The sequence below is a fragment of the Homalodisca vitripennis genome, chromosome 6 (genome assembly GCF_021130785.1).
Source record: "Homalodisca vitripennis isolate AUS2020 chromosome 6, UT_GWSS_2.1, whole genome shotgun sequence".
In the NCBI taxonomy this organism is placed as follows: domain Eukaryota; kingdom Metazoa; phylum Arthropoda; class Insecta; order Hemiptera; family Cicadellidae; genus Homalodisca; species Homalodisca vitripennis.
The window spans coordinates 73,758,473-73,771,415 of NC_060212.1; the positions used below are offsets into that span (position 1 = coordinate 73,758,473).

At 30.0% G+C, this 12,943-nt stretch overlaps 2 protein-coding genes across 6 annotated transcripts in view; one reads left to right on the forward strand and one right to left on the reverse strand.

The window, feature by feature from the left end:
- Positions 1-5,934: 5,934 nt before the first annotated feature.
- On the forward strand, positions 5,935-7,523 carry LOC124364457. The gene has a single exon (XM_046819953.1). It carries the CDS (start codon positions 5,950-5,952, stop codon positions 6,169-6,171), a length of 222 nt encoding a protein of 73 aa, XP_046675909.1. The 5' UTR covers positions 5,935-5,949; the 3' UTR covers positions 6,172-7,523.
- A 3,244-nt stretch (positions 7,524-10,767) lies between these two features.
- The window catches only part of LOC124364458 (kinesin-like protein KIF14), a 33,657-nt gene continuing 31,481 nt past the window's right edge, over positions 10,768-12,943 (reverse strand). For 2 of the 5 annotated variants that reach the window (XM_046819958.1, XM_046819954.1), the window contains exon 11: positions 10,771-10,964. In XM_046819958.1, coding sequence (XP_046675914.1) covers positions 10,815-10,964 — 150 coding nt within the window. In that variant the 3' untranslated portion in view covers positions 10,771-10,814. Of the gene's footprint in view, positions 10,965-12,943 lie in introns of all 5 variants that reach the window. The other 3 variants (XM_046819956.1, XM_046819955.1, XM_046819959.1) reach the window with 3 other exon arrangements.

The following is a 12,943-nucleotide window of genomic DNA, read 5'->3' on the forward strand; positions in this document are numbered from 1 at the left end:
TTACAAAACAACCTATTACTTTTTCAGGTATCTGCCGCTTCAGCGTAATGAGTTTACTCTCCAAGTCTTGAATTTTTTGTTCATGGTCGTCAATCATCATGTTCAGTTTTCTGTCATGATCTTCGAAGATAGCTTGAGCTTCAATTGAGTATTGTTTTTCTTTGGTCAAATTTGTGCTTCCAGCTCAGATATCTTTTCTTGAAGCTCTCCATATTTGAAACATGCTTGTTTTCACAGTTTTCAAAGTTCCTCTATTTTGGCTTGCAGACTACTCAATTTGTCAAGAAGTCTGAGGTTTCTTTTTTTAGAATACCGTTTTCTTGGAGCAGAGCAGATCCTATTTTAGCAGCTACAATCAAATTTTCTTCATTACTTTGTTGCACTGCAATCTGTGAGGCTTTTTTCAAGTTCTTGGAGTGACTCGCTCAGGGGATTAGTTTTTGAAGGTGAAGTCTTGCCTACCAAAGTGGGTTCATGTGAAGAGTGATGTTCATTATTTTGAGTTGATACAATATGGACAGCTGCTACATTTCCAGTCAGGTAGGTTCTTTTTTGTCAGACTTTTGAAATCTTTATTGGATAAATTGACACATTCTGCATGGAACCACTGCTGCAGTTTCGGATATTTTTGCCATTTTATTCTGCCAAGAGTTGAAAGAAGACTTTATAAAAATTCCTGTTTGATAAAAATGATTCAGTTTTTTTTTTTTTTTTTGTCAATGTATAAATAAGGTCTGGTGAATAGAATTTTACAGTTTTTTAAAGCTGGGTTTGGCTGATTCCTATTGTCAATGTTTAGAAGGAAAAATTAAGATCAGTTTTTTAAAGTTTGGCTGGTTCTTTATGTCAATAATTGAGGTCCAAAATATAAAAATCAAATCAGTTTTGTAAAGTTTGGCTGTTTCTTTATGTCATAAAACTTGATGTCCAGGTGTATAAAATTGCACACTGTATAAGTTACATTGATTTAAGGTAGTCAATGACCATGTCAAAATTGTAACATACTGTAGTCCAGTATATATTACTAGGTCTGGCAATAAAATTAGCAAGCAGAAGTCTGAGGTTAGTAATCGGCAGACGCTGTGTCAGCGCTAGAGGTTAGTGCTCCCGGCTGCCTGACACACTTGCTCTAGCTGTCTGTCTGCCACCTGTTGTTTCAACTGGTGTAGTGTTGGAAGTGACGTATTTAGCAGCAATGGATGAGTTGGCTGTGACGTCACATCAGATTTGGTGATTTTCAGTAGTGTTTTGTCAATGTTAGTATATTAGAAAAGATAAAATTCTTTCCTTATGCTCCTAGAATGTTTTATTTAAAAGTGGTTATTTGATATATTATTGTCATTCTATGTATTGTCAAAAATAAAATTTGTTGACTTCAATATATAGGTCAGTTACTGGTAAGTGAGTGAATAAGTAAAATATTTCACTTTCTTTGAGTTTTAAGTGTCAAATTTTTTTGTGAACAGACTCACGGTACTCCAGGTAAGGTGCTGGTCGGAGGTTATTTTGTTGTGTGAACCTAAACCATTACTAATTTACTGTTTCTTGAGAGCACTTTCACGGGGAATGTTGGCAGTCAGCCATGTTGGTTGTTGATTAACAAGACAAGATAAGAGGACAGAGGTTACTGCAGTATCAAATGGTTATGTGTTATCGGTTTATTATATTACAATGGTTTATGATTATACTGATTTTGCTAATATCACTGAATGTTAAATTGGATGGTGTAAAAGAAGTTTAAATTTACACACTTAGAGGTGGATTAGTACAAACATAACACTACTATAACAATATTTTAATCCCATCATCAACTTTGAAGTTACTTCTCTTGTCTAAATTTGTAGGGTTAAGTAATTAATTTGAAATCAAGAGATGTTTTCTTGTGTTTGTTTTCAGATTAATGTTTATATACTAAAGAGATTTTCACTAAAATGGATATGATGTGTTCAAATTTTACTTTGTATTCAGTTATTATACATTTTTTTTCTACATCGTATGAAGTTGAGGAGTAAAAGCACTTGACAGGCCTATCTCCACCTCTATAATAAAGACATTTTTCATTTGCTCAAATAATATTTGAGAAAATGGTAAAAAAATATTTTAAAAATTAAAATGTAGTAGGCATGGAAGAATTCAATGATCTGCGTTCAGTTAACAACGGTTTTATTGTAAAACAACTTTGTATGTTAGAAGTTCACAGGCTGTGCCAACTTTTCTTTAATCTAATGCCTTTTTAAATTCTTTGTTGCAGTTGTCTTCTTTCTTGATTATTCTAAGATTTATGCGATTATCATCCTTGGCTAATTGTATGGTATTTTTTCAAGAACTTGGATTTTTTGTTGATTGCCTGTTTGAATGTAATTGTGTTCTGATCTGATTTTTCCTTACCAAATGTTTTGTGTTTCTGGATTCATTTAGATATTTCTTTTTTTGTGTTTCCAATGTAGACTGAGCTACTGAAATTGTGTCCTTAACTGGTCGTAAACAATTTTTTTTTATGATTCTGAATACAGTTTTGATTTTGCCTTTTTAATATCTTACCTATTTTAATCAGACATTCCTTATTTGCAGGGAAGATAGGCCAGTTTTTGACATTCTTCATTTTGATATTTTCATCTTCATACTTGTTCAAAGGCTTTATTGATCTATGTTATATTGTATTCCACTCAGCAAAACAAAAGTAGTTGCAAACTTTCCATAGTGTTAGGTTTGCATGATGATAAGAGAGCTCTTAAAAATAATCAAGAAAGAAAATGGCTCCAACAAAAACTTAAAATAAGATAACAGCATGTGGTGATAAAGGGAACAATGATTGGTTATATTATTGAATTCTCTGATTAGTTGAGCTTCACTCAATTACAATACAGTTTAATCTCCTCCTCCTCTTCGCTATCTTTATAAGTGGCTGAAGTCATTGACTTTGCCAGTTCCAATTTAACATCATCTCCACAGAGAGGCCTAATAACTTAGAGATTTTATTTTAATTGTGATAGCAATGTTATGATACAGTGCAAACTGGAAAATTAGATGTCTCTCAAGCTCTCAAAAAGCATTTGGTTTTGTACTGTACTTGTACTCAATGTGTTGGGCAAATAGGGAAGTACTGGATTAATGAGTTCTAAAACCAATTATCCCTTTGATGTCTGGCATCTTACTTTGTTTGTATACAGTAGGACTGATAGGTTACACAACTCTTTACAAACACATTTTTATAGGCAAATAACAATAGATCAAGATTAGTCCATTATTTAAGGCAGTGGGACAAAAATACAGTTCACAACAATCTATAAACATTTTATATAATTCCTTGTTTATATTTATTGGATTTCATTCCCAGATATTATTTAAAGTAACTACTGTACTAAATTTTGTGTGTTATACATTACTTGACTTTAAGTAAAAAATATTTGTTAATTTGATATATTTTGCCTTTTTAATATCTTACCTATTAATTAGCCATTCCTTAGTTGTAGGGAAGATAAGGCTAGTTTTTTACATTCTTCATTTTGATATTTTGATTTTTTTTAATCATTGCAAAATGGTTTGCAGTAAAAATATATAACATTGCAAACAGTATCAAAATTGGTTTCTTTGTGACTTGTCTAGAGTAGAAATCATTACAACAAAATAGAAATAAAATAAATAAATAAATATAAATATTAAATGTTTATTTATTGTAATGGATTGCACTTTTTCATGCCAGTGGTACAGGACTAGTTTTGGTTCATTGTGAAGGCTTACCAGTACAAAAATGGACATTGGATTTTGTAATCTTCCAATTGCCACCCATAGGTGGATAAAAACAGTGTAGTTTATCCAACATGTTCTAGATGATACCACTACCACAATATGAATTAGATGGCGATGTTAGAATCTGGATTAAAGCCATATTTTAGATCGCAGTGCAATCATTATAAATATGTTAATACTTACGTAAAGGTTGACAACTATGGCTGATATGATACAATTGCAACAGACAACCATAACTTCATAATTATTGTTTTATTCGTTTTTGCAAGTATATTTTGTAGAAGAATGTAGTTTATAAATAAATGCTTAACTGAAATGTCCAGAAAAAACTAGTCAGCTCTGGATGTACATTCCATTCTTGTTCGCCCTCTATGCTAGGTATATACTGTATAGCAAAATCAAAGACCACACTGAGTGATCGATCTGGTATCTCAACGATCAGTAACTGGTTCTCAGATACGTTTGTAAACCATATAACAAACAAAAATCTAATCTGTTTTAGCTTTTACTCAAAAAGTTATGCCATAACATGTTAACTCCTCTTGATCTCTTGGTTTTTGTACACAAAGTCCACACAAATAAAACTTTAAAACATATCCTAATCTAAAGTTAGCAAAAGGCGATCCACAGTGTGCGGCATTCCAACGAAATACGAGAAGCTCAGTAATTAGATCAGCATGCAATGTGTCAGTGTTGTATTACCAAAGGAAAGGTCTTCAGCTTGTAAGTGTAAATGATCTCTCTAACCTACATGGTTACCTAACAACCAGACACTTCAATCCAATTAAAACTAAGTCTAAAACTTGTAAACCTTGAGGAGGCCGATGAAGGAGATGAAACCTGTCAGTCAGTTGTAAGATGTTATAACTTCAGGGTTTTCCGCCGATTTTGATAAAATATTCACTTTTTATTGATTCTGTATGGGTTTTTTTAATTGCTGCTTATTTATGTTTCAGACTACAGACATTTTAGAAACATCCGTGTTTTTATAAATAAATTTAATTTATAATAATAAACTGCAATACTGAAAAACATCATGCTACACTAAAAAAGTCATAAATATTTAAAACAATAGCAGAGAATTAGTCTTGCCTGCAATGTACACGTAGAACGCATTCTTAGGCATTTTATATTTTATTTAACTAAATCTAAAATTTAAAAGAGCATTGTATTGCATCTGAAAACTATATGCTAAATTTAACTTTAAAATTAAAAAAATGTATTTTAGTAAAACAAATTTATCCGTAAAAACATTTGCACATTTTTTTCCAATTCTTATTAACCAATTATGATAGTTTAATTTCTATTAGAAGAATTTTTGCTATCTAAAAGCCTTGATTAGAATCTGTAATCAAGGCTAAAAGTAAAAAACATCTAGAAGAAAAAATATGATAATAATAAGGGTTTATGCAATATAAAGTTTTTACAAGGCCAAAAATATCTGTTTAAAATAGTAAAAAGTGCAAAATTAAGGTTAACATTTCTTAGAAAACATTTTTAATCAAAAATTTATTTATTTTAAAAATACATTTATTAAAATTTACAAATATGTACAACAATGTATTTTTCTCTGCATTTGTTTTTTAGTAAAAACATTTTTACTTGTACTGGCTCTTTAGACAATGGATTCTAAAAGCCAAAAATACATATGGTAACTTTTGCCTGTTACGAAACTACATGAGAAAAATTGAAATTGTAAACGTCCAAGTTTATAATATTCTAATGAAAAATATAACATAATTGTAGAAAGTTTTATGTTACAATATTAAATTTTGGATCTTTATGTTTCAACTGACTTAAGTTTTAGTATGAACAAAGCAAAAATAGAGTTACTGTGAGGGATCATATTAAAACAGTTAGAGTGTTGAAAATAATGCATTGCCTTTTGAAAATGTAGTTTGTAAATAATGCGACATTCAAAATACTAAAAAAAATCATAAAAGTGAATATATTGGGAACTGAATGTCGTTTAATTACACTCAATCCTTTATGGTATACCAATCTGACATTTAAAATTGTAGAATATTTTCTAATCAATGAGTGAGCAAGATTAGGATCAACCAAGTGGATTCAATTATATATAAACATGTTGCTGTAAAAACATTTAGAAACGAGTACACTTGTTAGTTGGTTTTTGATATTGCATGTTTTAGAGTAATATTTTTATATGACACTGTTAACTGAAGTTTTTTTTGTAACATGGATATATTATTTTCAGGTAGCCCCCCGAAGAACCAGATGTTCCAGAAGAAGACCACTGTGAAGGAGCCGTGCAAGATTTGTCAAGAGAAGCAACGGCGCAGCCTAATGAAATACATCAGGACCAAGTCCCAAGACCATTCTGGCAACAAGATCAAGGAGGAAGAGGAGGAGGAGGAGTGTCAGGAGGAAGCGGGACAGAAAGAGCAGAGGAATTCCTAAACTGCTGCAGAGAGAGTGAACAAGAACTGTTATCAGCTTCTAAGACCACTTATATCCAGTTAGATTCAGCCGCTGAACCTGGTGTATTACTAGTTGCAATATGGTTAATTAACAGTATTAAACACCTTCAAGTGTGACAACGACGTTACACAATGGAAAATATTTCATTTGTTTCTTGTATAAATTTACTTACATGTAGTAATTTTTGAAAATGTTATCTTCAAGAGTTTCAGGCAAAAACTACAATGTAATGGGTTTCTAAAATCTTGACATATACAATATAGACATAATAGACTTAGTTCAAATTAGCATTTTGTAACTGTTATTTTATTTCAAGATCGATTACAAGAACAAGTATTGATTATATAGCTGTAAAGTGCCTTGTTACAAATAGACCAGTTGCATTTAAGGGAAAAAACTCCATAGATATGCATTTAGCTAGATAGTGTTCTAAAAGATTATTATACCGATACTACAATTCTATATGAATGTTTTTTTACCTTTATAGATATATTTTTTTAAATAAAAAAATACTATAAAACAAGATTTTTAGGAATTCTTTAAGACTGAAAAAATAAAACTTTGTACATAGCTTGTATATATTATTTCGAAGAACGGTTATGGGTTATTTTACATAAAAAGAGAGTGTTATGACTGGAAAAATTGAATAGCTTGTATAATATTTTTGTCATGGTTATTTTTATTAAATTTGTTAATAAGCATACAATTGTATTTCACCACTAAAGAAAATATATTTTTAATAAAGTTTAACACAGTTAGGAAATGCGTAGCTATCTTTGTTAATATTAGTTATTTGACACAAATGGGAAGAGTAATATTTATTTTATTATAAGTTTATTACTACTTATCGCTTTATTACACTATATGACAATTAAAGTAGTAAATGTTAAACAAAAGAACAGCATCTATCATTCGTTAATTTTGTTGCAAATAAAAATTGACATGAACATGTGAGGCAGACTTTCTTCCTCATAAAATGTATATAAATAATTTACAAAGTGAATGAACTGATGAAACAAATATTTAAGTGGAGAAAAAAAAACACAACTCGCTCACTAGTCAAACCTTAGATTCATTAATGGAGCTTTATTATAAACACAAGAAAATACTGAAAAAAAAAAACAGTAATATTAATCTTGTCAAACATTAACAACAAACAATAAACATTATTCAAGTATAAGAGTTCAGATGTAATAAACTCGTAAACTAGTCGTTAACTGATTGTTTATAATTTTTTGCTTTAGGTAATAAGTATGTTTGAATGCTTTGTTAACTTTTATATTATGTAAAGATCATGTATTTAAAGTAAACATATGTTTTTAAATCTATAATTAGTGTTTATTTCATATTAAATTCCCAATATTTATAGAACATTTATTCTCTTCATATATTATACAGATTCTTAAAAAATGGCAATGTAATACAAATTTGTGACTTATTCTTATTAGTATTAAATTACGAGAATAAGTCTTAAAAATGTGTCACACTTCCTGAAAGAACATATTTTTATTTTTTAATTCTTTGTTAATTTACTGCCCAAATTATGATTAATAGAGAATATCACAGAATAATAGGGATAGGTAACTTAGAACCAATGTCATCATGCTCTAAATTAAAAATAAATACTTTTACAGAAATATTAATCATATAACCATATGTCTCTAAACACATTTTGAGGCTCTCATATGTAAAATCAATAATTATTATTGTTTTGAAAATAATAATAATAATAATAATTATGGGATAGAGAAGAGTACAAGAAGAGACAGAATAAGGAACGAAATAACTAGAGAAAGATTGAGGGTAGTTTCTCTGCAAGAGACAATGGAAGGAAGAAGAATACAGTGGATGGGGCATGTGAAGAGGATGGGAGACAATAGAATGCCTAGAATAGCACTGGAGAAGGAGGAAAGAGGAAGAAGACCAAGAGGAAGACCGAGAGGAAGATGGGAAGACCAAGTGTGGAAAGACATAGAGAGAAGGGGACTACAGAAAATACAGGTGGAGGAAGAGGAGACCTGGAATGACAGACAAAAGTGGAGGAGGCTGTGTACGACGACCCGTGATAACGGAAACGTCTGATGATGATGAATAATTATGTACAAAAATTGACTATAATATTTTTCCAACCTATTAAAAAAATTGAAGCAGTAAAAAAATAATTGAAAGATTAAATTCTTATAATAAAAGGCATAATTATAAAATTATAGGTTTGTAGTTGATGTTATCATGAATAAATATGACATGGATGAATAAATTATAGAAAAAATTAATGAGGAAGCCTTTCCTCCATATTTTATATATACAGTTTCATTCATTCATTGATATTATATAGTCTTAGCCTTAAAAAAGTCAATTGATGATAAGCACACAAGAATCCTATGTAGAAATTTAAAATTCAACTGTGTACAAATTTACGTTAAAAAACAAACTATTTTTGTCTGTTTTTTTTTTATAGAATCATGGCTGCATAGCCTGAGGGACTTTGGGTCTGAGTTGAAGATAGCACAATCTCAAATCCTGTCTGAATTGAAGGGACTTTTTATCAGTTCTATGGAGATACATAAAATAATGGTTTAAAAATTGCTTTTTTTGTATATTACAAAAGATGTATTGCTCTTTGTTATAAGTCAATGCTATTTTTTGTACAGATGATGTGTTATTTTTGGAAATAAATATTATTATTATTATTAAATAACTAATAAAGTAATAAATCCCTACATATACACAGATTACCTCATGTTGACTTATTCTGAGTAAAAATTATCAATTTTGTCATCATCAGTTTACCAGCAACAGAACAATGGAATCTACTGATAAATATTGGTTCCAAGCCATTTACACTTGATCTGCTTTAACCTCTTGAATGCAAGGCCAAGAGGTTCTCCCATACCGGGAATCTTCTACAAAATCTCTCTATGTAGTAATTCCTTAGTTTGTTGTAGTTTTAAAACTGAACTCTGATGCAGGTTTTATTAGTTTTTTAGTGTTAACTTTTTAGTACACATTTTTTTAAAAATATTTTCATGTAAATATACATATGCAGTGTGTTTCATGAGAAGTGTGTACTATAAAAAGAAAAAAAGTATGTTTAATTTAAAATATTTTAATTCAAAATAGCTGTTAATGATAATAAGAATTTTTTTTTAATTATCAAAAATCAATTTTTTAACAAAGAGTACCTTCTGAACCTACAAGTAAGAATAAACATTAGATCCACTATCATGTACAAAAAAAAAAGATACAAAACACAGCTATTTTGCAGTCTTTGTGAGTAATAGCTGAATTCTATCAAGTGCTTCAATGAAGCATGAGCACGAAACAAAATTTACTACATAAAAGAACAGTTTATTCTGAACAAAACAATACCAACACGTAACTATTATTTTTATAAATCAATCAATCAAGAAAGTGCAGCAAATGGGAACTGCACTTGGCTGCATACATGTGCTCGGAGGCTAGGAGCGCAGTTTAGCCGTAGCATGCAATAGGTTAATAGACAAAGCTGACACGCAAATTCTCACTTTGCAAATTTGCCATCACGATATTATCAAAACTAGCCACATCATATTTTACGAACACCTGAACTTTAATTAACTTGATTACAGCAGTTGAAAAAAGCACTTCTAGTTCTGTAGAATTTTACATAAAATTTTAATAAACAATAAATGTTTTTTGTATCTTTCAAAACAAACTCAGCAGTTCATTAAATGTTGGTTTACATGCAATGTACAAAACTTACATTGTACAAAACTGATTGGAGGAATACCACTTTCATTCAATTCATGTAAGCAATTGGACTATTTGAGATATTTACTTTAAAATTAAACTAGGATGACTATTATCATAACTTCATCAACAACAACTGTTCTATGTAAGCAGTGCATTGATATCACTTGTCGGTTACACATCCAAAAATGCAGTAATTAAATACTGCCATTTGCCCTCCATCACGAAATATTGAAACTGCGTCATCAGCAATCATGCTAATGAAAAGGTTTATTGCCGACACACTGTTTGATACTGACGCAAACAGCAACTGTAGCTGTGTCCATACTTCAGTGAATACATTATACTCAGTACTGATAGAAACCGCATATTACTCTTTTCATTCAGCAACCCAGTTATAGTGAATAACAGCTACGATGACAAAATAGAAGTGCTCAAACAGTGATAGCTCTTCTGAATATGGAAATATTTTGCACAGCACATTAGGTAGTTTTTGTATAAAATTTTTTTGTATTGAAAATGTTCTTTTATTTATAAATGTTGTTTTGAAAAAATTTAGAGCAGTGGCTACTTCATAATTTTTCTGCAGTATTTAGTGATTTTGGAAAAGTAAATTGACTGTAACATGTTTCAAATTTCATCTAGTGAAGAAAATATTAGATAATTTATTTATTAAGATTAACTCTTTGGAATTAATAATACTTAATAAAATGATGTACTATAATGGATAATTAATTACCTTTAAAAAATATTATTTTTAACAATTAAAAAAAAAAAAAAAAAAAAAAAACATTACAACACTGAAGGAACGATAAAGGAGTGAATAGTTGGATTTTATATAGTTTTATGGATTCACACAAAACGGATGGAATATCAAATTAGACAGAAACAGACTAAGACATTGAACTAAGAGATGTACTCACTCTGAGCAGCCATGTCAGCACCGACTCCCTGTAAGGGATGAACCCTCTCTTCTTGTTCTCAGCCAGGGAGGAGATCACCTTACCCAGAGTCAACAAAGACCTGTTGATGCTGACACCTTCCTGAAAAAGTATGACAATTATTAACTATTCAAAATATGTATATAATTTAAAGCTGAACAAGGGGAAGTATTGAATAGCTCTGAGGAACTAAAAATAAACGCATGATATATTAAGGTTAAATATAGTAATGTCATAAATATACAAAATTAAAATATTTTGAATAGCATAAACACTACGCAGAGCATGGGTATAGCTTAGATGGGTGTTAGATGGAAACAGCCTGCTTGCTTGGTCATTGGTTGTGGTTAGGAAGTCATCTTTAAGCCATCAGCCCCCAACTTAAATGACAGAAAGAGCTACTCAGTTCTAACTTTGCTTAGTTAAATGAGACCTTCTTTATAAATTCCTGATTAGTAACATTTTAGTACCCATCATTCTTTTAATCTATTGTGAAAATTATTTCTTTAATACAATTGTTTTGTGCTTAAATATCTCAATAAATTAACACTCTTCAGAAAAAATAATAAACTTAATATAAAAACATCTCTCCATAACAAAAGCCCAAATCATTACATACATATTCAACTTAATAAGCCAAATCCAATGAAAATAAAATCAATCCCTCAAATACACTTGCACTTCCTCTGCCTGTTGACATTACTGGGATCTGTAAAAATTGTAATACCACAAAGACCTGCCGCCGCCAGTCTATACTAAAACCAGTTTATACTAACAAATTCTAACTAAATGAAATATTTTTAAATGTCACAAACATCCTACTACTATATAGTTGTTACATATAGCAACTCTTTACAAAATGTTATAATTATATTTTGAATAACATTTAAAAAATCGTTAATACAGTATCAGAAAAATGTATTATTACAAGAAGTACTACAATAGCATAATAAAAGATATAAAAATATGACTCTCCAAGTAATTGAAAATTAATTCATTAACCCCTAAGTATTCACAATATAGAGCAATTACATTTCCAGGAAATATTTCTAATGCATGTGTAGTTTGTATTACTGCATCTTATGCAGTCTCACTGCAATTTTTGAAATCATTTCTATTTTCCTGTTTGTAGGGAGAGGGAGTTTAATACCCCCTCCCTAGTTAAATTACATTGAGTTTGAAAACTAGCTTCCAAATCTGCAATATCTGTATGTATAAAAGAATTACAAAATCGCGGTTTATTATTATTTTAAATACATATCCATGTTTGTTTTTCAGCACGTTCATTGCTCAACACTCAATATTTTTAACAGAAGGAAGGAAAATACTAAAGTTTGTTATTTTTATTTCACAAATAGAATTGAAACTTGCCTTTATGTATATTTTAACTCGTTAAAGTCATAACTAAACCATTTCAAACAGTATATACATAAGCTTTGTCTCTAAATTTCATTCTCTTTATACCATTTACAAAAGAAACAATTGTCCCAAAAAAAAAATAAATTAAAGCAATAGGAAAAAGACTTGTAAAACATAAATTTTATCATAGAAGCTAGAACAATAAAAAGTTAATTTTGGCCTTATGTTCTTCTTTTTTCTAAGAGATGGAGGCTTAGTGGATTGATAACAAGTTTATCACTAAATATCTTATTTTGGTATTTATTAAGAGATTGTGGGGGTTTAAAGTTTCAAACAACTTTAAGAATAATTTGAGTTTTTATTGGGACATAAATTGAAAATGTTAGTTTCTTTTGAAAGTTGTCTTATCCAAAGTTTTGTAAAAACCAAACCATACCAAAAAAACTGAACCACACAGGACTAAAAAAACCGTATTTACAGTATACCAATTGAACAAACCTCAACCAGTACAATTTGTAAACACTCAATGACATTGAAGTATAGAATCAAAACATAAGCCGGATGTGGCTATATTTACACCTCTCCTCCCGATCATCAACCCCTGTTCTGATTGTTTCATATGACAAGCTGCAACCTCACAGGAAATGCTGACATTACTTTTCTTGTCAGTAATCCACTTTCACTGGTATGTGTGTATTGTTTGTGCTCATTACTTCTGTGTA